General features: G+C 38.2%; 1 protein-coding gene across 10 annotated transcripts in view; it reads right to left on the bottom strand.

Annotated features, from left to right (window-relative positions):
- Positions 1 to 26,181, bottom strand: part of ZC3H13 (zinc finger CCCH-type containing 13) — a 49,206-nt gene that overhangs the window by 4,647 nt on the left and 18,378 nt on the right. For 7 of the 10 annotated variants that reach the window (XM_054192313.1, XM_054192321.1, XM_054192272.1 and 4 more), the window contains 14 exons: positions 25,331 to 25,439; positions 22,734 to 22,873; positions 21,830 to 21,990; positions 20,303 to 20,500; positions 19,298 to 19,471; positions 15,334 to 15,644; positions 13,801 to 14,265; positions 12,649 to 12,831; positions 8,980 to 9,523; positions 7,801 to 7,904; positions 6,368 to 7,387; positions 4,768 to 5,277; positions 1,329 to 1,481; positions 237 to 437 (listed from right to left, as the gene is read on the bottom strand). In XM_054192313.1, coding sequence (XP_054048288.1) covers positions 237 to 437; positions 1,329 to 1,481; positions 4,768 to 5,277; positions 6,368 to 7,387; positions 7,801 to 7,904; positions 8,980 to 9,523; positions 12,649 to 12,831; positions 13,801 to 14,265; positions 15,334 to 15,644; positions 19,298 to 19,471; positions 20,303 to 20,500; positions 21,830 to 21,990; positions 22,734 to 22,873; positions 25,331 to 25,439 — 4,273 coding nt within the window. Of the gene's footprint in view, positions 1 to 236; positions 438 to 1,328; positions 1,482 to 4,767; positions 5,278 to 6,367; positions 7,388 to 7,800; positions 7,905 to 8,979; positions 9,524 to 12,648; positions 12,832 to 13,800; positions 14,266 to 15,333; positions 15,645 to 19,297; positions 19,472 to 20,302; positions 20,501 to 21,829; positions 21,991 to 22,733; positions 22,874 to 25,330; positions 25,440 to 26,181 lie in introns of those variants that run through there. The other 3 variants (XM_054192302.1, XM_054192339.1, XM_054192347.1) reach the window with 3 other exon arrangements.

Raw genomic sequence — 26,181 nt, 5'->3', positions numbered from 1 at the left:
ATACTCCACTAGGATGAAAAATTTTGTTTAGGCTATTATTCAAGACCTCCTCACCACTGTCAGAATTAAAACACTAATTTGACTAACATGCAACTGTATTACATTCCTGAAATTTTCCCACAATACTCACTGTATACTTTCTATGGCCTTGAAATCTAAAATAATGAACTAATGCGCATTTCATAAGGATTTTCATAAAGTACAGAAGACAGTTTAATGCCTGCAGAAACAATTACCTTTTGGTTTTTCTAACACTCTCTGGCAAGTCTCTTTAATTTTGGTGAAGAGTTCCGGTCCTGCCAATCGCTTGGAAATGCCAACTCTCAACATAACGGCACCTGGCGTGAATTTTAAGAGCGCAGCCCCAGGCTCCCGTGGTTCTTTTGGCTGCTTTGGCATAAGACTGGACCAATCCACATCTATAACATCCACAGGATCTGCAAAAAACATTGACAGAGAATGAGTTATCACATCATCATCCCTTACCACAGTTGATTAATTTCACATGCTGTGTACATCCCTGTCTCCTAAAAGCAATATCTATTAGATGAATAGTGTTCTGCAGTTCTCAAAGCCAGATCCTTGGACGCTTCAGGTAAGAACATCAAAACTCACTTAGATTGGTGGAAAAAAGGAGCATACAAACATAGAGCTTCTTGCATTAAAAAAAAACAAAACAAAACAAAACAGTATTCCTCTTCATTTTTATTGCAACCCCTTTGTGAAAGGCTGCATTCACAAAAGTCACAGTACAACTAAACGTGTTATGACAGATCCAAATGAAATGCTTAAAATGCTAGTATTTCAGCTCTGGATACTGATTTATTTGAGTTTTTTTTCCCCCAAAGGACAGATATGCTATTTATTGAATAACCATACAACTGTGTTTGTCTAGTATGTTTAGCACAGAAAATACAAACACTGATCATATAGCCCTAATGACCCAACAGAACTTATGACAAGTAGAAGGTTCCATGCTTCCCAGTGCATTTGGGAAGCGTTCAAGCACGGATCAAATCTGTTCATAAAAATATCAGTTCCAAATAATGACCAAAACCAAATGGGATAAATGAAAATACGTTTCTAAAACCAAAAAGCTTACCCCTCTAGCCATATAAAACAAGGTAAATATTACTTCAAGATACAGCTCACAGCTCTCTACTTACCTCTATATTTCTCAGGCTTACCTATTACAGAACAAACGAGAAATACTTAAGAGCATACAAACTGCATTCCTAATTCAGAAATACTGTCAACATCACAACAGCATTATATGCAAAATGATCCAGCCTTTATAGTTAAATAATTATAAAGGGGTTTTGCTATACTTTTACCAGGCATCTTCTCATCCTCCTGTTGATCCTCCCGCTTTTCAGCATCACCTGCCAGAATTTCATCCAGTTCATCATCACTGATTGGCTCGTATTCTCCAGCACCAGACCCCAGTGACTGTACATCGTCAATCTTTGCTTCATCTTCTCCTACAGAGACAGATACATACTGTAGCTTTAAAACAACCATTCTTGTTTTCTAAACATGCTTTAAGCAGCCTGAAAACAGGAAGGTTCAGAAACTAAACTGTTAGTTTTTGGGGACAAGTATATTCAACATGAAAACAGGTATTAACTCAGAAACAGAGATGTTTTTTCTCCCATACACAATGCAGCAGTTTGAATCTTACATATATCGGTCATTTTTTTTGGTGCAGTATTAGTCAGACTGCACATAGAAGGCCATATTCAGAAGAAACATATGCCGATTATCTGGTACATAGTTAATATTACACATCTAAGTTGGCACCACAAAGTCTTTCAGATGCTTTTGCACATGAATCCAAACTCAGGATTCAGTCCAAAAGCTTTAAAAGAGAAAGAAGTAACAAAACTCAAAAAACCAAGATGCAAGATATTCTGAATGAGGCAATTACTTGCAGAGTTTTAGACTCCCTGTGGAAGTCACAAGAAGAGCTTTTAGAAAGCCATGCCAAACTTCTTTAGTTGTTGTTAAGACTCCTATCCATCCACCTACCATATGCATATACGAATACCTATGCTCTATGTGGAAACGTGTTCCTTAAAATCTGTAAACAAAGACACTCAAAAGTTGCATTTTACAGTTCATGAAAGCAACATCTGAAGGTATTCTCACCCCTCCAAGACTGAAAGATCTGATTCAAGCATTCAGAAAACCCACTGCTCAAAACTCAGGCTTTCTTAGGGTTGTCTGACACAGTACTTGCAATGACTTATGCCAGGCAAACTAGACAGAATTTACAGGGGTCCTCCCCTGTGGCTGACTATTCTAATATCTTCCATCTCCCTTATCCAGACGGGAAATTGCCTCCCTTTTAAGGTGTCCCCAATTTTTATTTTTTTTTTTGCTTGCCTTTGTAAAAGCTACAGACAGGGAAGAAAAAAAAAAAGTAAATCACCTCAACTAACCTAAAAATCAGCACGGAAAAAGCAAGTAAGAGATATGCCAGCAGAGCATAAATTAACTACTCAACTAAATCAACTAAATTAACTACTACACGGACCACCTGGCCGTGCTTTGGAGGAAGCATATAGCAACTTTGGCATTATTTGAGCCTGCTCCTAGAGCAAACACATTAGGGTTCAAGACATCATAATAATTTAGTAATTATATCCTTACACATTTTATTAGACAATATACTACAGTAATTTGTCTGACTAAATAGCAGATACCTCCTTAACATCATCAGATTCGGAAACTGTATTTAGTTTTCAAAAAAGTTTTTCCTTTTTAAAAGGAAAATAAGGCAATCTGTACTAGATTTCCTTTTGTCTTATGATTTTAACTATTCACTGCCTGTATGATCCATCTTCTGCCTCCACACTCATCTACCAGATACACTAGCTCACCATAACTACGTGCTTGGACAGCACAAATGAACCATTAAAAAAATTACGGTATGAAGCAATTAAAAATAACAGTCCATAGTTCTGAATACATGATTAAAAAAAGATTACTTAATGTTGAATTTCAAATCAAAGTTTGATAATTTCTAGATTATAATCCTATCACTACCTTTACTGCTTTTCTGAAGAAATACACTTTTATATTAATTCTGAATTAAAAACACAACACACTAAGCAGCTAAAAAGAGGCAATGTAAACAGGACTAATAAAATAATGAAAGACAATAAAGTACACTAAACCTCAGAAAATCATAAACATGCCGTATATAGTATGCTTTAATCAAATGGAATGCATTTTACAAAAGACATTTCTTTTTGTAAAAAAACAATCCTAAATATACAGTAACCTTCCTACAGACGATAATTTTCAGAGAATTTAGAACACAACCTTTGAAAAATGCACAAAAGAATACACATTAAAACACTTACAAGAAGTCTGCTGAAAGGCTAGACCTAAGAACACATTTAACATCTACAGTCTGTTTAGTTATAGGTGCCCTCTTGGAAACAGATAACGTACCTAGGAAGAGGCTTTCACCACTCTTTCCTGAAGTCACCACACTGTACTGTCAGTTTTATTCCACCATTCCCTCCTCTAGCTTAAAAATGACTGAATTCTGTCCATTGCAGGCAAGACAGACTTCCCCATGTTCACTCCAAACACTATCTTTGACAAGGGCTTCCACTCCAGATAACCTCCGTAAACGGAATTTTCTCGTTCGTACCAGTCAACCTTAATGACCACTTTGTAAGGAATGAGGTAGGAGATATATTAAGTAATAAATATTCCTCATCGTCCTCTCCAGACAACATTCGATTTAACTGCTCAAATTAACAATGTAACATCTACTGATGTTCTTATTAAGCATACAAATACGATAAGACAATGCCCTGTTATCTTGTGTAAAACTACAAGACCTTAATTAATTTGTTTCTCTTTCTGAAGACTACGGAATTCAGGCCTTACCGTCCCAAACATACAAAAATTCCAAATCTTACAATGCCTTTTTTTCCCTCTCAACAGATTTTAGAGACGACAACTCCTGCAATCACCAAAAAAAGCCAACTTACTGAGCATAACCGTAACGTACACCAATTACTCTGAATTTACTCTTGCTTCTTGTACCTTGTTGATATAGGTTAAAAAATACTTTGCAAACTCCCTATCCATGCAAAGCTCAAGCTATCTAATCCACGTGACAAATTCTTAAGAGTTTGTCAGTGTTTGCCCCTTCCTTACTTTATTTATTAATCCTAAGTACATTTTCCCAGGTACCATAAAGGCCAGCAAATTAAAGCCACATTTAATAAGATTACTTCAGAAAAGCCATTTTTGGACTGTTGTGCCAAGCCATACGTATGTTTCACCTACTAATCAGACAATCATTTCTATGGTAATTGGGTTCTGCAGGAAAAACCCCAAAGAACAGTTCCAAATCAACAGTCTTCCCCCCCGCCCCTCCCACTCATTACCTGTCACTTCCAAACTAAGAAATAGAACTTACAACAAAGCAATCAAATGTTGGTGCTATTCCTTAGCAATCTGCCTATTCAGAAATGTTACACCTTGGTGAAACTGTACCTTAAATCATTTACGTTTCTTTGCCTCAAGAGTTCTTTAGAAATTAACAAATAACACTAACACAATTAACACTAAAGAAGATGCTCAGCACATTTCTCTTTTACTGTGTCTGCTTCCGCAGTAGAGAAGCTGGAGCAAATAAGCTTTTCAGTAGAAAATTATTCGAATACAGCTCAGTTTAGGACTATGCTAAAAGGGAAAGAATAAAACATCTGTCAGACCAGGTTCTTTCACAGAATATCTCACCTTCTAAACTCTCTACCTTTTCGGCCTCATTTCCATCTTCAAAACCTTGTGAAGGTCCTAAATCTTTGTCTGTTCTTTCCTTCTCTGAAGCCGCTGAATCCCGACAAACACCATCAAATTCCTTTTCGTGATCTCTGTCCAGTTTCGTTTCACTGTGTTTCGTTGATTCTTTTTGAGAGGAGATGTCAAGAGTTCTGTCTCTCTCTCTTTCAGCAGTATCAGGTAGTTGTCTGTCTCTCTCTCTGTCCAGCTCCCGTCTTTTTTCCCTCTCCCTCTCTCGTTCTCTGAGTCTCTCCCGTTCCCTGCTCCTCGGCCAGTCTTTGTCAACATCTCGGTCCCAGTCTCTCTGTCTTCCCTCTCTCCTCTCTCTCTCTCGTTCTCGATCATGTTCGTGTCGATCTCGCTCCTGAAGCCTTTCCCTGCTATCAAAGGACCCAGATCTGGAATGGACCTGACGATCTGATTCAGGAGAACTTCTTCTTGAACTGTGGCTTCTTGAATCTTGACGATCTGAATAAAATATTTTAAATATAAACGTGACTGCAGCACTTAAATGTAATACCATTTTACTAGACCAAAGTAGTTTAAAGATTCAAGTATGAAAATGTACTTCTCAAAAGCATCACCTTCAAATTAATGCCTTCAGATTGCCTACTGATTTAACCGTACTCAAGAACATAAGGCATGTCTCCCACTCCCAAAAATGATTTTTAGTGGCTACTTCCTACAATGACAGAAGCTAAACTGAAGGTCCATCATTTTAACTCAGAAATTTAGGGAATCATTTAGAAGTTCAAAATTTTCAAACTATGTCTTCTAAAATCTAGGAATGCCTTGGCTAGCAAATGATAAATTCAGGAAAAACCAATTTCAGGTATGTAACCGCAAGGAGAACAGAGACAAAGTGCTTTAGGAGGAAGATATTTTCCTATTGATGCTGTTTAAATTTTAAAACATTTTAATTTTTTTTTTTTTTTTTTTTTTTTTTTTTTTTTTTACAGGAACTACACAAACAAGTAAACTATGATTATTTTGATTTGCAACAAAGATGATCTCCATATGCGTTAAAAGTATGCCTAACAGGAACCACGACAGATTTACCTCAGTGAAAACAGCCCCTGAGATGACAATGGATCTCTCTCTGAGAGCAAAAAGACATTTTCATTTTGCACAGATTTCAGAATTTCCATATCAAAATACGGAAAATATCAACAAACGTTAATAATGAATTTAAGAACAATATTTGGTGATAAAACTACCTCAGTGTTCTGTTAGCACAAACATTTTCTCTTTCTACAATTTTTTTTTTTGTCCTACAAATTACTGTATTCCCCAGACAGCATGAACGGAATCTGACTGAATGTTTTGGAGTAAACAAAATGGTAATCCTGCCCGCTGAGGATCAGCTTTTCAAATACAGTAATAGCTGCAGGAATCTTAACTCACTCTAGTTTTATGAATATTAGAGAGTACCTCCCTCTCCCTTCACATTAATTACAAACGAAAAGAGTATAGAGCCACACAAGAATGATTTAGGATTCATACCTTCACACTTTTATATAGAACGATAGGCCAGTCTCACTAAAACGTGTCTTATTACCTGAAGATGTGCTGCGACTGGGTTCGCCTCGTTTCAACTGATCAATTCTGGACTTCCGTTCCCCAGTGATTTCTAGGCTTTTCTTCTCTCTGTCCCTGTCCCTATCCCTGTCTCTAGAGCTACTATGCAGGATCCTCTTCCGTGCAGTCTGGTCATCTCCACTGCGATGAGCTGACTCATTGGAAGGGGATCTAAGCCTGCTGGAGGCATGGCTCCGATTGCTACCAAGGCTGCTGCTGCGTTTCTGATCCACAGGTTTACGGTGTGGTCCATCGTCTATAGTCACATGAGGGGCTTCCACCTTTTCACCCCTCGTCCTGTGACTTTTTCTATGGGAGTCCTCAGTGCTTCTTTCTGGAACAACAATGTCGCCACGTTCAGGAACATCTTCATCTGACCAGTCACTAAATGTTGTATCTTCTCTTTTTTGGGTAACTTCTGCTACAGCTTTCTCAGGTGGTGCTTCAACCAATTCTTCTTTTGTTACAGGGGGAGTTCTTGGTCCCTTCTTCTTTTTATGATGCGGAACAATTTCTTCATCAGAAACTTCAGAATCACCCTTGGATCTCTTCCTCTTTTTCTCTACATTTTTCTTTTTTTGACCTTTCTTGGGTGAAAAGACCTGGCTTTCCTCAGTCGTTGATTCATTAGCGTACCTTTCCACCCCACTGTCATCATCTTTCTTCTTCTTTGTGGCCTTTTTCTGTATCTTAGACTTCCTCTTGCTGTCATCATGCATTCTATCAGAAGCATCTCTTTCTTCAGAGGGACGGTGTCCAAGATTTTCCTGAACCCTGGACCGGGAGCCTTCTGAAGCATCTGGTTGCTCTCTCTGCTTATCTGCTGAAGAAACTCTCTCTTTAAACTCTGGTTCTTCGTAACGCCGGGAACTTTCCTTTCTGTCCGATTTTCGCTCTTCTTCTTTCCAGCGACTCTGCCGCTCTTCTGCAACATGAGAGGGGCTCAGTGACCGGGATTCCTGTGGCCGCACAACCTGGCTCAGAAGTCTGTGCTTTTCATCTACAAAATGGGAAAAAGGATGTACTTCTATTGTTTAGGAAGGAGAACAGGTGAACATTTGGTATCTTGTGCATGCCAAAAAAGTGTCAATCAAAACAAATAATCCATTATTTCCGTTACATTTCTTAAGTTTTCCTACTGCTGCAGCAGCAACAGGCTATTTTCATTTTTGTAAACACGCATCTTAAACAACAGATGTGGAAGGCACTGTCACTTGGCAGATGTAACGTATAGTGACAAAATGAAGACAAAAAGACAAACATAGATTAAGAAAAATGGTGTTGCTCATAAAAATAAGGGGAGGACACTTATAAAAGGTTGCCGCATGTTTTTTCTATTTAAGATTGCAAGTTATTTTCCACAGGCACATGGTAAGCTGGATCCTGCTACAGAGAGAGCCAACTCTTACTCACTTTTATCATCTCCACTGTTGTAAGCATCACTATCAGGAGAGTGCTCACGGCGACGTTTGGGTGACTGACGAGGACTTGGACTGCTTTCATTTCTGTGACGCTTCCTGCGGAACAAACATGTACAGTCAAATTTCTTCAAGAGTCTTTAAAGAACACATTCAATAATTGAGTTTATGACCAACACAATCCCTGAAGTCTGAGCACTTCATAGAGAAGACAACACATCTAAGGATACCAGGAAATTCTGTAGTTTTCTAAGTTGTTATTCCAAAACTGATCATACTGTAAAATACCATAAACTAAAACTCTAACACTCAAGACAACTATCTTTTTAGCAAGAAGATATGAAAGACTATTAAGATAATTTTTTTCCTGTGGCAATGATCCTTGCAGTGGGCTGACCCCAGCTGGCAGCTAAGCCCCCACCTAGACGCTTGCTCACTTCTCCTCCAGTGGAATGGGTAGAGCCCGTACTAGATGATTTACAGGAATCCGCAATACTCTCATACACAAGATACTAATTACTTCCAAGCAAAGCAGCCATTCAGGGCAACACTGGTTTGCTTATTATTGATGGAATAATGAGAATTTTTTCATACTAAATGAAAAAAAAGACAATCAGTGCTACATACTTAAAGGAAGCACCACACACTTATTCGGGATACTGTTCACATCTTCACTGGTAGTCTTCCACTATTGAAAATTTAGTAGTGCAAAGGGTAATTTACGTACCGCAGAAGTTTAACAAACAAAGCCATGAACCCTGACCTAGTTAGCTGCTATCTGACCTGCCAGGCTTCAAAAGTTACCACAGTCTGCTATCATGCTTCCAAGAACACCTGCGTTATTAAAGACAAGGCCACGCAAGGATACTTAAAAGGGAAAATTACATGGTCCGACTCAATTGTTAGTTCCTGAGTAGTTCCACGATTCTGCACTAACAAAGCATCAGATTAACTTTACTACCATAGTGCTGATTTTGGGGCCACCCATACGTGCCACCCAGATGCAGGGGAGATATGGCTCAAGACCAGGCGGCCTCTGCATAAACGGGATATCTTCTTCCTTATGATACTCCCCGGCTTACTAACTTACTGAAATCAACAGTAAAAGAATGCTTTTGGGTTTTTTTGTTCATTGTTTGTTTTTTTGACTGAAGTAACATTCAGATCCACTCACTTGGATTTTCTTTCCTCATGGACATCTCTTGAACTTCTTTCTTCTCGGATATCTTCTCTCTTATCCCTGCGGTCTTCCCTTCCTTTTTCTTTGTCATCCCAGTCTCTCTGACGATCTCTTTCTTTATCCCTGTCCCGACCTCTCTCCCTTTCTCGTTCCCGCTCTCGATCTCTTTCGCGCTCTCGCTCCCTTTCTCGTTCCTCCCGCTCTCGCTCTCGTTCCTTCTCCCTCTCCCTTTCTCGTTCCCTTTCCCTGTCATGGTCCCTGTCTCGGTCACGCTCGCGGTCCCTGTCTTTGTCCCGCTCTCTCTCCCTCTCCCGTTCCCGAGCACGATCTCGTTCCAACTCTCTTTCCTTCTCCCTTTCTCTTTCCCGGTCTCTTTCTCTTTCCCTCTCTCGGTCTCTCTCCCTTTCGCGCTCTCTCTCCCGGGCCCTTTCATCTCTCCTGTCATCAGACCGATCTACCCTTCGGTCTTCTCTTCTTTCATCCCGCTCGAGGTCATCACTTCGTCCTTGGTGCCGTACCGGTGAGCTTGCTCTCTGATCTGTGAAGAGAGGCAGGTTTGATTACCAAGCGCTGAAGGGACACACATCGCTTCCACTACACTGATAAAACCCAAGAGCTCTTGTTTTGACAATCTAGATATTGGTTTGCATTAAATGAAAAGTGACTCCCCACAGGAATCTGGGGATTCCTTCTGGGGATGAAAAAAGACAAAAGACAGTACTATTTTTGACAGACTTTTTCAATATTCAGGGATTGAGCGTTCCTTATTTTAGCCAAAAGCTATTAGAAAAAAATTATTTTCTACCAGATTTTTCTGAATGGCTTCAAAAGGGAATTATACACCTCACAGCCCAGCTATTATTATTGCATTACTCAGTGATCCAAAATGTGGTGTAAAATTTTGAAAAGGTCTGAATGACATACACATGAAGTGTTAAGAGTTCTGTATGAAAATTTTACTTCCAAAAACCATTAAGAGTCACAGGCTTTACAAGCACTCACGCTATTTAGATAAACATACTAATAGTTACTGCAAAATAAGAAATACTAGCCTGTTTTGTCACAGAAGAAGAGATCCCTGCACAGAAATACACAACCAAATCCATGAGAAAGGGAGAGGGAAGGATGCAATACAGGAAGCAGAACTGCTGGCAGTTTCCATATGTATTCACTGCAGAGCCTTACAGTTTTAGAAGCTGAGTTTTTCAGTGTTTGGACAGTGGATTAGAGTCATAGAGCAAACTAAATTTACGTAGAAAATGACTGATTCAGAAGGGCAGTGAAACCGGATTTATCTAATGGTATGTACTCTCCACAGACTTAGCTGCATTGCATTAGTTAAATTTTTAATATTTTAAAAAATATTTCTATAAATTTTGACCACTTCATAACAACTGCTATGCTGATGTTAGCAGTGTTTGAATCATAAAAAAGCCCAATAAAACTATTTTTCCACAACATATATTAAAAGCACTATGCAAAAGAGCAAAAACTGGCATGAGCGGAGGTTGGTATTTTTCAGTCCATTACTCTGAGGCTGAGAGTGCATTTCACTGTAAATTGAGACAATGTCCACCAGGGGCAAGCAGGTAGGGTTTGAACAGGACTAAATCAATAAAACATGCATTTCCATCAGTTTAATCAATTTTCATCTCCGAGTGAATTAACAATGACTTAATGCTCCCCTGTTACCAGGTAAAATTAAAAGCAAACTTGAGTGACATTTCTGCCATGGATGTAACACTTCTTTCTCTAAAGAAGCAAATCATCAGTCCATGCAATTGGTTCCATGAAAAGGTTTCACGTTCTTTTAATGGTGCCTATAACATTACAATATGATTTACTGTGTATACTAAATATTAGATTTTATACACAAGTTCTGTAACTCCTGCTTGTTACGTCAGTGTTGGTGATAAAACTTCTACATGAAACTCCTACATAAATCAAGATACTGGAAGTGTATTAGACAATTAAACCTGGAGAGTCAGCCCTTCTTACGCGATTTCATTACTTGAAGCGCTGTTCCAGTGGCTGTTTGGAAAACCTACATATTTGCCTCATCTGAACAAAGACAGACCAAATTTGGAAGCTTACATCTTAAAATCATACTAAAAAGATTCCTTACGTACCATAGAACTAAGTACCAACCAAAATTTATCTCCATTTTCTCTGAACAACAAATTTTAAAACTGTGGTCTAATTATGGAAGCTACGTCTTAAATTGTAACTCTGAGGAGGATTTACTATTACAAAAAGCGATCTAAATTTTTAAGGAAGAATACAACAAATCTTATTTCCATTCAAGCTCTTAAAATTTTTCCCCACCAAAGCAAAACATAACCCATTCAAAGCGACTTCCCTTCTAGAAACCTATTTTGTTATGATGACACATTTTTACTTCTAAGGGCTTTTTCCCCCTGTTTTTTTTCAAATGTTTTTCATATTAAATTAAGAACTCCGTATGATATGAAAAGCACTAATTACGTTATAATGTATCTAGGACTTATTGGGAGTGGGGAGGTGGAAGAGATGAAAGCCAACCCCTAGGACACATTCATACTGAAGGATTTTTCAGCTGACAAGAAAAAGGAAGCCTGGAGATTAGGCTTGTTGAAATCCTGCCTTGAAGATGAGACAGAATCTAAAGCAGAACCCATCACAAGAACAAGCAATAATAGATACATTTCAGTGGACGAAAAATCCCCTTCGCAAAGTAACATACAAACCATCTCTTTGAAAAACTGAAGTTAAACAACACTTAGAACACATACGTCGCTTCCAAATACAAACTCAAGATAGAGAAAAAAAAACACCGTAATTTTATATTTATTCTTCACAGCTCTTCATTTCATTTCCATGCTATTTTCCTTTGCCTGACTCCTCCTGATCTCTTAATTGGTGAGCAATACAAATATTTTCCAAAGTTAAGGTTGGTACTAAGTTGCTTAGAGACAACACAGTACTCTTTCAGGTGCAGAAGCGTGACATCTTGCATACTGTGTCTAAAAGAACAGTCTTGCACACTCTTTCTATAATCACTGGTATCTGTACTAACACTTACTAGCCCATTATTATTGACCACAACAAAGCATTCATCAATACTGAAAATTCCCCAGTCAATTGAATTAATCATAAATTTAAACTGTCACTTATTTTAGTAGTAAGTCAGTCAGCCAGTCTAGTAGTCAGGCTGTCCCCAAAACACACACAAATAATTCACAGTGCAAAAGTACTGTTTCTATACAGACAAACAGAAACAGTAATGAAACGGAGCCGTAACTGTGAGCTTACATGAAGTGGAGGAGAAGGCGAAGAGAAGGAAAAAACATTTTACATTGAAGCTGTACAATGAAATCTCTTGAAGAAGTTTAGTTTGTTTAGAGACTTCTTAGATGAATAAAACCAGAGGGTGCAAAAATCTAGCCACAGGAAAGGAGAAAGGGCATAGCATTCATGCATACACTGCCAATGAGAGATCTTACTACAGAAGTCAACTTACATCAAGGATAGGACTAGTGTCAGTGTGCAACATCAAATGAGTTGCTTATCAATTAGCGTTATGAGGGCAGAACAAGTTAAAAAATAGAAGGGAGAAACATCCACACACACATACACACACACATTTAACACATACGTATATAGTGAAAATATACATTAAAATACCTCTTTCTCTGTTATCACGCCTGTCCCGTTCACCATGTCTTCTTTCAAAGGAGGAATCCCTTGCTTGTTCTCGACTGTCATAGCGATCCCGATCAGGGTAGCTACTCCTTGATTCCCAGCTGTCATGGTAGTTTCCACTACTGCTGTGACCATCAACCTGGGATCCTCTAGTCCCCCGACTTCCTGATAGAGATGTACCAATATAAAAGATGAGTTTCCACACGTAAGGAAATCCAATGATATTTTATACCAAAGTAATAATTTTTAGTAAACTTGAATTAACTGTTCACGGGAATAGAAATTGTAGCATCAAGCTCTACTTAACCACCAACTCTCAAACTTCACCTTTTAATTGTAAAGTTATTATTTTCAAACTGCAAACTCAAGACTTTCTAGATCACCATCCCCCGGTCAGAGCATGAGGTCTCTTGACTATAATATAACAGTCCAAAAGTCAGTTCCCATCTATTCTGAGGAGGATGTAAACCTACACACTGTGCAGCAGGAATAAGCAGAGAAAGCAGAGGTAATTTTTCCTGTAAAAACTGTATGTCATTTTCCTAATGAAAACATCACAATAAGCCTGAGAAAGCTAAAATATATTTACTGTAAGTGATTTAAAGGTGGTAAGTGAAGCTGTTCTACAAAGTGCATCAGACTTTCAAAAATACTGCCAAAGGTTAAAAATCTCATTTTTCTTGGTCAATCAAGAAGAGTGGGGTGGGGAGGTGAAAGGCAGTTTTCAGGCAGTAAGACATGCAGTTGCTTTTGAGAGAAAACAAAAAAACCTGGTGCCCAGTACTTTAAGACACACTGCCCCATACGAATCTTCCATTATGCGTCAGCCTCTTACTTGTGTTTGTAGCCCATGGGAGAACCTAGGGCTGCAGAAACATTAGAGTGGTGCAAGGGTTAGGGTTTGTTTTAAAATGGTATGGCAGAATACCAATGTTCTGCCACTTTAACGAATGGGGAACACGGAAGTGCCATAAATTTAAGCGACTGTTCTAATTTAATGACAATAGAATTGAAAATAGCTTTAAAAGCATGAACTATTTGGCAGCACTTCCATATCAAATATCATGATAATATGAACATCAATATTCAATCTCCAACGATAGGGACACATTATTTTTTTAAATCATGCAATACCCTTGTCAGACAATTCTGGACCTCTGCCTCGACTTCTGCCAGTTCTATCACTTCTGCTCTCATTTCTGGAGTCACTTCTGGAGTCATTCCTTGTTTCAGCACGAGAACTCTCCTCTCTGCCATGGGATCTTCCATAGCTGCGCGAGTCATCCTGGTACTGGTCATCCTTTTTATGGGCATCACGACTGTCTCTGTCTCTGTAGTCATGGGAATCCCGTGTGGAACGCGAGTCTCTCTGATCACGACTATCTTTGGTATCTCGGCTATAATCCCTCGTATCTCTGGAGTCTCGAGCGTCTCTGGATTCCCTTGGCTCCCTCCGATCTCTGTTGTCTCTTGCATCCCTCCGATCTCGTCCATCACGAGATTCTCTGTCATCTCTATGATCCCTGGAAGTACTCTGCTCCTGGTCATAATCACGATCATCTCTCGTTTCTCTTTCTTTTTCTCTTTTCCCTCTAGTTTCTGTAAAATGTTTAGAAGAATGTTATATACGTAGCTTATCAGAGCAAGCAAAAATTTAGAAGACAAATAACATTAAAATAACACAGTTAAAATATTATTGACATTGACACAGAAAATCAAAATTAATATGTAGGTAGAAGATTGTGTTGGGTATCTGCCAGTAAGCTTTAGTAAGCTTTAAAGATATTTTTGCGAATTTGAATCTGTACTTTGCAAATATTTACCTGTTCAAAAGAGAATAAGTATAATAAAAATAAATTTCAAATCTATTAGAAAGCAAGTACACTGCAATAATTTTAAGGTAGGATCATTTGTCCTCCAATCAGATTCTTTTTTTTTTTTTTTCTCTCCACACATATATTTTCAGGAAATTTGTGCTATATTTAGACCACTTGCTTTTAAGACCTCAATGCCCTGCTAAAATAATTTTCATTTTGGTTTGAGGGTTTTTTTTACCTTTTTTTTTTTTTTTAAAAAGGTTACATTTACAGCCAGTCTAAAAAAAAAGCTGACATATGAAATCTTTGTAATCTCTCTCAAGAGAAATGACATGTTTGCCCATCACAAGCTGCTCAGCCAGCTTTACAGATTTCCAGAGGGAATGACTGTTTCTTTCCACATACCTACTTAATGTCAATTAAAAAGACAATGGACAGAGCAATCAGTGAGGACTGGATTAGCATTTGGGCACCTTGCAGAAAAGAGTAATAAGTCTACAGGTATCCTCCTGTTACTCAGCTGTTCCACTCGTATATGCCTGATACCAAGAGAAGATCACTTACCTACTGATGCCACCACGGCATTACACAAGAAACACCTGACAGATGCCTACAGGATCTCTACAGTCAGCTGAGCCTACATAAGCAGTCAGATCAGGAATACACCATTGCATAGTCCCTGAAAACAGCTCCACCAACACAGGAACGATAATACAGATGTCTGTCAATATTTTCTTCACCCCATAGCCATTGGGATAGGTGCAGACAATGCCACAATTTGAAAATCAAGTTTCAAAATGCAATTTGCCAACAAATAAAAATTAATCTTAAGTGCTATTTTTATTCATACCATCCCGCCTCTCATGGCGTCTATCATGAGACTGTGAAGTCCGATCACGATCATGTCTTCCCTTTTCTCTTCCCGGAGATCGGTGTCTCGAAGGGCTTCGCTTCCTCTGAGGAGAGGAGGAAGAGTGTGGGGGATAGGGAGAAGACGATCGCCTTGCAGGTGGGGAAGCTGTCCTTTGATAGGATGGAGAAGGAGTTCTTTTCCGGTGTGGGGAAGGAGAATGTCTTTGAACAGAGGAGCCCGACTGTGATGAAGAGGAGTGATGTCTGGAGGATATGGGAGAATGATGCTGACCTGATGGGGAAGTAGACCTGCGAGGAAGAGTCAGAATAGGCACACATGTAATAACTTTATTTGAAAGGTTGTTACCATATCCAAAAAAACCCAATTAAAATAATTTGTGCATTCTCTACCCTCTGTCTGCCAAAAATAAGTGTTGTTTCTATGAAACATCAAACTAATCTTCACTCAAGGGTACCAAGGATATCCTTTCAAAGCACACTTATCTTTAAACTGTTACAGTTTATTTAGTATCCAACAAGTTGTCCAATCAAAACTATATTATACAGCTAACCAAATGCTTTCCTGGATGAAGGGAGGGAGGAGCAGAAAAAAAACCCATGACCATCTTCCCCACCTCCACACCAAGAACAATTGTTTTCTTCAATTAAGATGTTTTTTGGAGTTCATGGTAAAATCAGGCAGATAACTTTTACACAGTGTAACTCAAGGGAATTTTTATTTTCTTTTGTTTCCAACAGCATTCATTTTTTTAGAAAATAACAGTGTCTCCTTCTTTTACATTTTTAACTTCTTTCTTTTATTATAAGCATTAAGCATTGATCTGTAAACAGTTTAGGCCTGGATGCCCAAAACCCATATGGCTATCTACTTAAAAGTTTAGCAAACATGAACGTTTACATAAGGAGGGAAAACTCATATCTAATAGAATAAGAAAAAAGTATAGAAAGTGTCTCTCATCTTGGAAGTCCCATCACTTAACCAAAGATCATTTATACAACAGTAAACAAATTTCCTCATGAAGTTATCTCATGTACAATCTAACACTTAAAATCTTTAAGTTTCGTAGTGGTTTTTTTTTCCCTTTATCAGCATCAAAGCAACTTGGAAGTATCTTTTTACAGGAAACGTGCTTGGAGGAAACATGCATTGCCCTTAACTCCCAACTCCTTTCCACTTCACAAAACTCCAGAGACTCCAAAGAAAAGAGCAGGAGTCAGGAAAACCACACGTGGACAATAAATTTTAAAAAGAAAAAAATCCCACTTGGTTTTAAGTAATTTAGTTCATGCTTTTGAATCTTCATATACATCGTTGGTGACTTAAAAAAACCCCGATTTCAAGATCATACAGATGAATCTGTAACACAGCTTTTGCTGAGTATTTTGCAAACATCACAAGAAATTCTTCTCAGTGACACGGTTGATGTTAGTTGGGCTCTGAAGAGAATGAGCTCTGGACTAATTCCGGTTAGCAGGCTTACAGCATGTCATTACTACATCTAAGAGGCAAATGTTGCCCAGCCAATGCTACTCAGCAGTAGACCTCCTGGCTAAGGCTTCTTAAAGTCCCAGACTCTACAGATAAAAATATTCTCCTTATGTCAAGAAATTAAAGCAATGATTCATCTTTCAGGGAGCAAAGCTTTGTGAATGGAATGCTAAGTGAAATCTCTGGCAACCTGAGGTAGGAACTCAAGTCTGTTAAGGAAGTCCTTTTTGGGTAAAAGACAACATGGTGGAAATCTATTAATATCAACATTTCATCCTTTCTTCCAGCCAATGTCAGTGACTCAAGATAACTGCCTTCAGAGCCCCATGAAGTAGCGTGCTGATTAACAGAGGCCCAATCTCACAAAGACTGTGGTTTTACAGCCAGATTCCGTTACAGAACCAGAAATATTCACTAAAGAAAGGATCTGGACTTGGTTGTTGAGGCACTTCAGAATTGTGAATTGAGAGGAGTCAAATAAAATTTTTGCAGGACAGGCTGAAACAATACTTGAACGGAATCATTTAATCTCTCCTAGAAAATATACCACGAAAAATAGCAGAAAGAAAGGGGTGAGAGAAAAATAAACAAAACGAGCCTTTGGAACATGCTTAAGTGGGACGCTCTGAAGAACAGGCTGCATCTGGTTTTTTGATCTAATTCATACTGTGTCTGTAAGCTTGTAAGCTCAGATATTGCCAGGCCTGGAGACTGTATCACTGAGATGTGTTTATGACGGTCAGGGCCAGAGAATATTTGGACACCTCAACAACAGGCTAATATTCTGCATCTCCTTGTCTGAAGACCTAAAACTGCGTGGGATCCAGCTGATGCACTCCTGATGTGCCTTAGGGATGCCTGGAACTTTTACACACAGTCTGACCTCCAGGATGCTTATGCATAGCTTCTTTTGTCTGGAAAATTAAAAAGCCTCAAGGTGCTCTTGTGCATGCTCCCAGTAAACAATCTTCAGGAATGGCAGGAAAGAGGAAACTCAGTTTCTCCATGGATATATACTCGTGTTGGCTGCAGCTCTCCATCACAAGAGGGAAGGTCTGACCAATGACTATTCCTGAGGAAACAAGTAGCCTGCATGCCTCTAAAATGACAATTTGTACACATTGTCAAATACTAATGAAACAGATAGCCTCGAATTAGTAGTAAAATTTCCAAACCACTCAAAAATCTGTCAGAATCAGAAATAACTGATAATCTAATATAATTTCATGACTTACTGTCATGGCTAAGACTACATTTACTTTTCACCTTTAAACCCTTATTAGGAAACACAGAGTTACCAAAACTGGCTCACATGGAAGGCTATCAATGGTCTGGAGACAAACAAAACATTTCAAATATGCTTCCCTGCTTCTAGCAGAAGGCCCATTTATCTTCCCTGCTTAACATTCCCTTGCACAACACTTGATACGTCTGCATAGAACCCCCAGGCAGGTAGTGACAAGCAAAATACTGGAGTAGGTTAGAAAAAAAAAATAATGGGGAAAACAGTACTGCAAAGGTATTTTTCAGTCTCCTTATTTGTGCCAGCTGCAGGGGGAACGGGCTGCTCTACTCCCTTCTGTATAAAAAAAAAAAATCTGATCTAGAGCAAATATCCATCACTGACATCTAGCTTAATGTTGTTCCAGCTGAACTGAGTGACCACAGTAGCAAAAGAACCTGTTTATGACAGGATTGCTGAATGGATGGGCTTTTCTTGTTTTATCATCATGCAGACATATGTGACACCTGCTGTCTTCTCCCCACCCTTCAACAGAGGTACAGAAAATAAGTGTGCCTCCCTCTCCATCATACAAACATAGGACTGCGGTAGTATTTAGCACTGCCATTCTAAACCTAAGCTTACAGACTCCTTCAGACCAAAGCAAGAAGCCTCCTCCTTTCTTTTTAATGGGTAGTAACAGATTTTTTTCCTAAGGCCTCTAGAACTAGCAGGATGATATCTTCCCTGAAACTTACTGCAAGAAGGGTCTCTGAAATTGTCCTTGTACCGTACTATTTAGCCAGTTGTGCTTGCTTTTCAGGAAAGATACAGGACCTGTGTATCACCTTACCTATTTTAGAACAAAAAACTCAGCTCCTTCCCCATCTCCCGAGATAGAAGACTTCTCACTTTTTTTACTTTTTAAGAAGGGGAAGGTGAGGAAAAACAAAAGTTCCCAAAGAATCACAGACTATGTCTCATAACAGAGTTCTGAAGTTTCACCTGAAGCCAGAACATTTGAGAGGAACTGATAAATGTAAGCCTGCATCATAACTTGTGTTCCTGGCATGACAGGTACTCTTAATGTAGTAACCTGGCAGAAAACCCAAAAGTCTCAGAGCTCAACTGTTTGGGGCACACACATACCCACAAGTAGTCAAACCAACAGAGGAAGTTGATAAACTGGAACTATTCATGGAAATAAAATCCATGCAGTTGACGTCCCACCTGCGAGACGGTGAGAAGTTATGTTTGTGACTGGTTGACTTGGCTGGAACTCGGGAGGTTTGTCTTCGCCTTGCAGCAGGTGGTGAATACTCCCTGGAAGGGGAAGAATTACTGCCAGAATGATCTGCAGGACTAGGAGAACGCTTCTGTCTATGGGAGCTTTCAGAAGTATCCCTGGGAAACACAAACAGCAGCTTATTTAACAGGTGTAATATGGCATTAGTACATTTCTAAAAAATTACAAACAACTCCAAGACAGAACTTGTGCTTACAAGATCAAGAAATATCTTATAGAATCATCTGTTCCATCTATAATTTCATATATGAAATTACCTTAAGCTAGCAAAACTCAAGAATGCAATATATGCACTAAATTTCTTGCTAATCACTGGACTGTAAAATTCAAAACTAAGAAGGGAATTTTCATCAAGGGAATACAGGACTTAAAAAATGCAGATGATGTATTTTTCAACTTAAATGGACACCTATGCTTCAGAAAATAATGGGACTAGTCGTATTAGTCCACTGTTTGAGAGAGCTATATAAGCAAAAGTGAAGAAATTCTAAAATTGCAGTGGGCTTTATCTACTTCAGAAATACTTTAACCTACTGAAAATTACGGAGAGTTTAAATGTGCCACTGCCAATTTAGAAAGATATTAGTCCTCTAAGATTTCAGGAGAGTAGGCAAGTGGACAAGTGAATGGCTTTGATAAAGATTTTGGCAAATTAATTGCTCCACTGGTGAAGGTCCAACTTCCTGAAAAGTAATGAATCTTTCAAAAGGGCATCTTACAAACTTACTAAGTTATGTAATTAAAACCTACCAATCTGCTAGTTATAGTCTATCAATCCATCTATATAACGCACTTAAAGTATTTCATGATCACTGAAAAGGTTGCTGGCAAAGGAGGTATAAATCCTTTATTATTCAGTGTTCTATAAAATATAACTTTAAAAGCAAGGTTACATTAATGTTAAGAGCTAATAATGCAATGTAACTTACCTCTGCTTCTCTTTTTTCTCCTTGTGCCTTTCAAAATCACGCCCTCTCTCTTTCACCTCCCGTGTCTTTTCTTCTGAACGTTCTTTTGCTTTATGTTTTTCTTTGTGTTTTTTCCCCAGGGGAGTTTCCTCTTGTACTGGAGGAGGAGGACTAGGGGTACGAGGGCCTTTCTTTTTACTCTGGTTACTTTTAGAACTCCTAGAGATAAATTAATAGGAGGGAGGGAGGAAAATGAAGAACTACCAACTATTTCAAACAATGATTTCTCAGATGTTGGCAAGAAAGTTATAATGTAAAGGGCCTTGAAGCTTTTAGGATAGGATTCACCACTCCATTAGCAAGCAGTGTTCAACAGCTGTACTTGACTGAAGGGCGAATGCAGATGGTAAAAACTCACATTGAGCTCTTCCATTTATAAACTTTATTTCTGAAGCAAGCGAACAAAAATAGGAATTGTTCCCGTTCAAACAGAACCAGTTTTCAAAGTTAAAATGCCCTTGCATGAACTGCACACATCAGAGGACCAGAACTCTATAGAGTATCTTGTCTGTTTAGATTCCCATTTCTGCAATGCAATACCCCAATCACATACATAAAATTACTTGAGCAACTCATGTCTTTGATTTAACGTTAACTACCTGACACAGGACAAAGCACCCAAATATTTCTGAATACGCATCTCACAATATGAAACAGTATATGTTTTTCCATATAAACTACTACTAACATAAACACTATAAACTAAATACACCTGCATACTGAATGTCAGCAGCATACTAGCCCATGCTGTACATTCTCATAGCAGAAACAACATTGTTTCGTCCCTATTTTAAAAGGGATTTTTGCTTAGCAAACACAGATGTATCTATTTACACGGCTGCAGCAATTTCTTTCCTATCTAAAAGTTGCAAACAGTGATTCAAAACGAATCAGCCAGTAAGACCTTAGAAACAGGTTTTGAACATTGACTTTTTGTGGCAAGGTATCTAGTTTGAACTCCTGTGATTTTCACATACCTTGTCCTTACTTTTTTCCCTACTCCCCACCCCCCACTTCTTTTCCCCTCATGAATTCTGAGAAACTCCCTGCCTTGAAAGTCATTATTCCCTGAACAGCAATATGCAATACCAACAGAACGTGCAGCTGGTCAAATTTTTAAACATTTCACTTCAGTCTAGAGGAGCTACTTCACAGACCACAGTACCCCAAATAAAACTGCTTCTCACTTTTTAATGGTTTGTATTTCCTCATCACCTCCCAGAGACCCTGGACATTCAAAGAGAAAAGACCTGCTTGTATACCATGAAATTAATCAACTGACAACTACATGCATAGAACAATTTTCTGCAGAAGATGATTCACAATACACAATTTAGAGACCTTCCCCTAAAGTTATATCATCAAAAGTCCTGAAAGCAATGAAAATAAGGAAAATGAAAACCCATTATTAATTATGAAAACGCCAGTAATAAAAATCAGCATGGTTCTCTGTTCTCACTTTCTCACAACACGCATCTACATACTGACCTCTGCTGATCCAAAAGTGGGGAAGATACAGTAGATGCTTTCTTCTCTTTCTTACTAGCCGAAGAAGATGATTTGGGACTGGATCTTCGTTTGGGAGATTTGCTAGACTTCCTTGGTGATGGCGATGGTGATAATTTAGACCTAACCACCTCTGGAGAGATCTTGAGGAAAAGAATATATTAACCAATAAGATATTGATGCTCAAAAGCTTACCTGTATGCTGATATATGTACCAAATACGTAAATTCAGTAACAGTATACATCTGAGATCTTAGCCATGTACACAGCTACCTCAAATAAACTAACCATATCATTAAATAGGAAGAAGACAGGGAAAGGGTGGGGGAAGAGAAGATGATGCACTCTGTAACACATTACAAAAACTGAAACTTAAAGTTTAAAATCAGTACATTCCCAGTTAGCACTTGTTTGTCTGAAATAGACCAACGTCCTTTCAGGCTTTTTTTGTTTGTTTGTTTTTAAATCTCCCCCAAAATTTTAGGTTTTCTAACACTTACAGCTTTGCCTCTGTCACTCTTCTTTACTCTGTTACTACAAGACATGTTGGAAAGGAGCTTGGCAAACGACTTGTGTTTTCTTCTACATGTCTTCTCTGTTAAAGATCTCATTAGTTTTATATCATTAAAATGCACTAAATCCTACTCATTTAACAGCTGACTTCACAAAGCGGAAAACTTGAGGTTAGAGTGCTGGATGATTGACCCGATACTCACAACGAATATCCAAGTCACACACAAAGTTATACACATACCAGTTATTTACTGCTATGTAACAAGACAGTGCAGTTGCAGCCCAGGAAGCTCAAGTCTTCCAGGACACAATTAGGAGACTATGAAGTGGCCAATAACTTATTTTTTTAATTTCACATTTATGTAATACAAACCTCTTTTTTAATGACTATTTCCTCTCGTTTCTCCATGTTTTCCTGTTCCAACTTCATGAGTTCTCTCTGAATCTTTTGGCGCTTCATTTCCAAAGACAGCTCATGATCGTAATCATAATTAACATCTCCATTATCAGAGTCTTTGTTTTAAAAAAAGTAAATAGATTAGTAAACAATTACATATGAAATAAGTAATAATATTTAGCATACTGGATGCCAAGCATAAATATTTCCCTGACTTTTAAGCACTCATGAATGGATCAACAAAACTAAGCCAAATCTCTTCTCCAATTATGCATGTGAACCTGAAATAACTCCAGTTAGTTCTATAAAATCTGCAGTTTAATTCTTAAACTTCATTAAAAAAACCCAACACCTTAACTTCTTTCAGAGACTTACATCAATTATTAAGCTGAGGTAGCAAGGGAAACCCAGTAAATCACTTATTTATGGTTAAATAACAACAAAAAAATAAGAGCGTGTCTTCACAAAAACCAAAAATACGTAGAGTACTACTAAATTGGGAAGTCTCACAAGAAATGGATTTAAATAGTGATGCATGATACTAGAGGATTTTTAACAGAGTATCCCACAAATCAATTGATACACTTATTACATCTACAAATTGATATTAAAAGAGGCCTGTATGACCTCTTTCACTGGATAAATGCACACTTCAAGAGTTTACTTCTGTTTTAAAAACACTATTACTGTTTGGTTTTCACATCAGAAAAGGTGCTATTTGTGTCACTTTTTCATTAAGTCATGGTTACTTAATATTATATGCTTCAAGTCTTGCAACTGAAATCTTACTGAAAATTAAAGCAGTTTTACTCACTCTGTTTACATTTATTTTGTTTATGGCTATTTAAGACTAATGCTCAAAAAGCACTTTGGCAAAATAACTGTCAGAGAAAAGATGACTTCATTAAAAAGTCGTTAGCTTTCACTCCCCCTCCTACACACAGGAACTATATAAAAGGTTTTGCAATAACTAAACTCAGCCTACAAATTCCCTTCATGTGTCATGAATGCATGGGAATAGTTTATAAAGAGGTGCAGCTCCTAACAGCACAGGTTCTTTCCCAGTCTGCCTGCTTATACAGCACTCACTAGAACCTAACAGACAATAATTCTACTTCATCCATGTTAACTATGATCAACGCTATTTTGAAAAAATCATAATTCTCAAGCTGAAAGCCTCAGTGTCCAAGACTTCAGACATTCACGCTATATATTTATATAGAATCACAGAATAGTTTGGGTTGGAAAGGACCTTTAAAGGTCATCTAGTCCAACACCTCCTGCAATGAGAAGGACTGTATTTATATAGAACTTGAGGTTTTTATGTTCCAAAGTTTTTTGACTTAGATTCTATTTCCATGCATACATGTCATAGGTCAATGTTTCTTAAATCACACCAAAACCAAAATTTAGGAAGGAGTGAAAATACATTATGGCTACTTTGCTATTTGTATATTGTGCTTAAGACACAGCAAAACAATATTTGCAACACTTATACCACATATTATAGAAAAGCTACCTACTGAATGAAATTTACAGAGGAGCTCCATCCCACAAACAACTTGTAGTATACTTTATTGAAAATACATTCATTATATCTGAATTCGCTCAGAATGGATCACGATTCCCAGACTCTCTTGCAATACTGTAACTACTTCTGAAACACTGACACAAAACTACATAAACAGTTCATTAGGAGCTGCCATCATTTCACTGTCAGGTGAACTTGGTCTCTAACAAAAGTGAAACTCGGGAGAAAGAGGAAAGAACGCAGACAGTCTTCTCCTCAACTGTCTGCGTACTAAATCATAGAATCACAGAATGGTTTGGGTTGGAAGGGACCTTAAAGATCACCTAGTTCCAACCCCCCTGCCATGGGCAGGGACACCTCCCACTAGACCAGGCTGCTCAAAGCCCCATCCAGCCTGGCCTTGAACACTTCCAGGGATGGGGCATCCACAGCTTCTCTGGGCAACTTGTTCCAGTACCTTACTAGTGGACAAGTATTATCTGCAAGGACAGTGAAATCACCTTTTAACCATTAAACAAACAATTAAAAACAACTACAGACTCTTACCACTCTTTGAGTGTTTTCAGAATGTAACTAGTTCACCAACTGCTACCTTCAGCTATTTTTATACTCATTTTAATGGAGCCCTTGTTAATGAGACAGTTCACACCAGTACAAATTATGCAACAAAAACCTGCTGACTTTTGAATTCAAAGGAGTTATGGTCTCTCCTCAAACCAACCAGTTTCAAAATTGCTTTCGATGTAACTTGGATTCAACTAGTGACCTAAATATGAAAAGTTCAGCCATGGAGTAGCCTATGGCAAGTTCCTTGTTGTCTGAGGAGTCAAAAAAAAAAAAAACCAAACAAAAAAAACACGCATGTGTTTTTAAGGTGGTTTTACCATTGTACGTTCCTTCTTTGCTCTCCTCCAAAAATAAACATTAATGGCTACTGCATACTCCTTAGAGACCAAATCTTTAACCATTCTGCTTTACATACAGCCCAGTAATCTCGCAATTCTTTGAGCTGTAGGGGGACCGTTAGTTTAATTATACTTACCTTCTCTATTTGTTTCCCAATCCCCATTTTCCTCTTCACTTTCCGGTGTTCTCTCCTTTGTAATTTTGATATCCTCCTTTTCTCTATGTCTTCCTCGTGAAGACTCTTTCTATAAAGTGAAAAATGCTGCATTAGAGTAAACAACTTTATTTTAAAAGAAGCCTGAAGAAGCAGGTATATTTTACACGGTACTTTGGTTGTTTCTTTTTTATAGTACAAAAAGCATTTCCCCCTTTAGCCTGTTGAACAAATACCTTCTTAAATAAGCAGACTCCCCAGGCAACATGTTCTAATGCAATTTCATATAATCAGTATGCAAATAGCAGATGGGGAAAAAGAGAAGAAAGAATTCATAAAATAAGAAGGTTTAACGGCAAGGCAAGAATCGAGCACATATCAGAGAATAAAATTTAAAACAGGAACCAAAAGAACAGATCAGGTTCTTAAGGCCAGAAGTTTAATGAACATTTAAAAGAGTATAATTTTAACAGCTTGAGTAAGAGTTCTCAGCTGTAAATAAGAATATTTATATGCAAGGCAGATGAGCCTCAGTAGCTGAGCCATTTAACTGTCCAGAGGATAAAGAACGGAGGGGGATAATAAAATAAAAAAGAAGAGACCCTTGGCTGGCAGAAGGAAGGAAAAAAAGTCTAAAGCACAGTGGAGTCAAGTTTTGTTGATAGCTTTATATTTGAACTTTCCCTGGCCCCAAGTTATTAGACAAGTCTAACTATTGCAGTAGCACCCATTTTGAATGTGGCAGATGGTCCTGTGGATACCTAAGGAAGCCAAAGACTGTTCTTCAGGAAAGAAGATAATTTCAAAAGGCCACCGAACCTGTGCCGCTCTTC

The sequence above is a fragment of the Rissa tridactyla genome, chromosome 1 (assembly GCF_028500815.1).
Source record: "Rissa tridactyla isolate bRisTri1 chromosome 1, bRisTri1.patW.cur.20221130, whole genome shotgun sequence".
Classification (NCBI taxonomy): Eukaryota; Metazoa; Chordata; class Aves; order Charadriiformes; family Laridae; genus Rissa; species Rissa tridactyla.
This window is presented reverse-complemented; position numbering and strand designations above follow the sequence as displayed.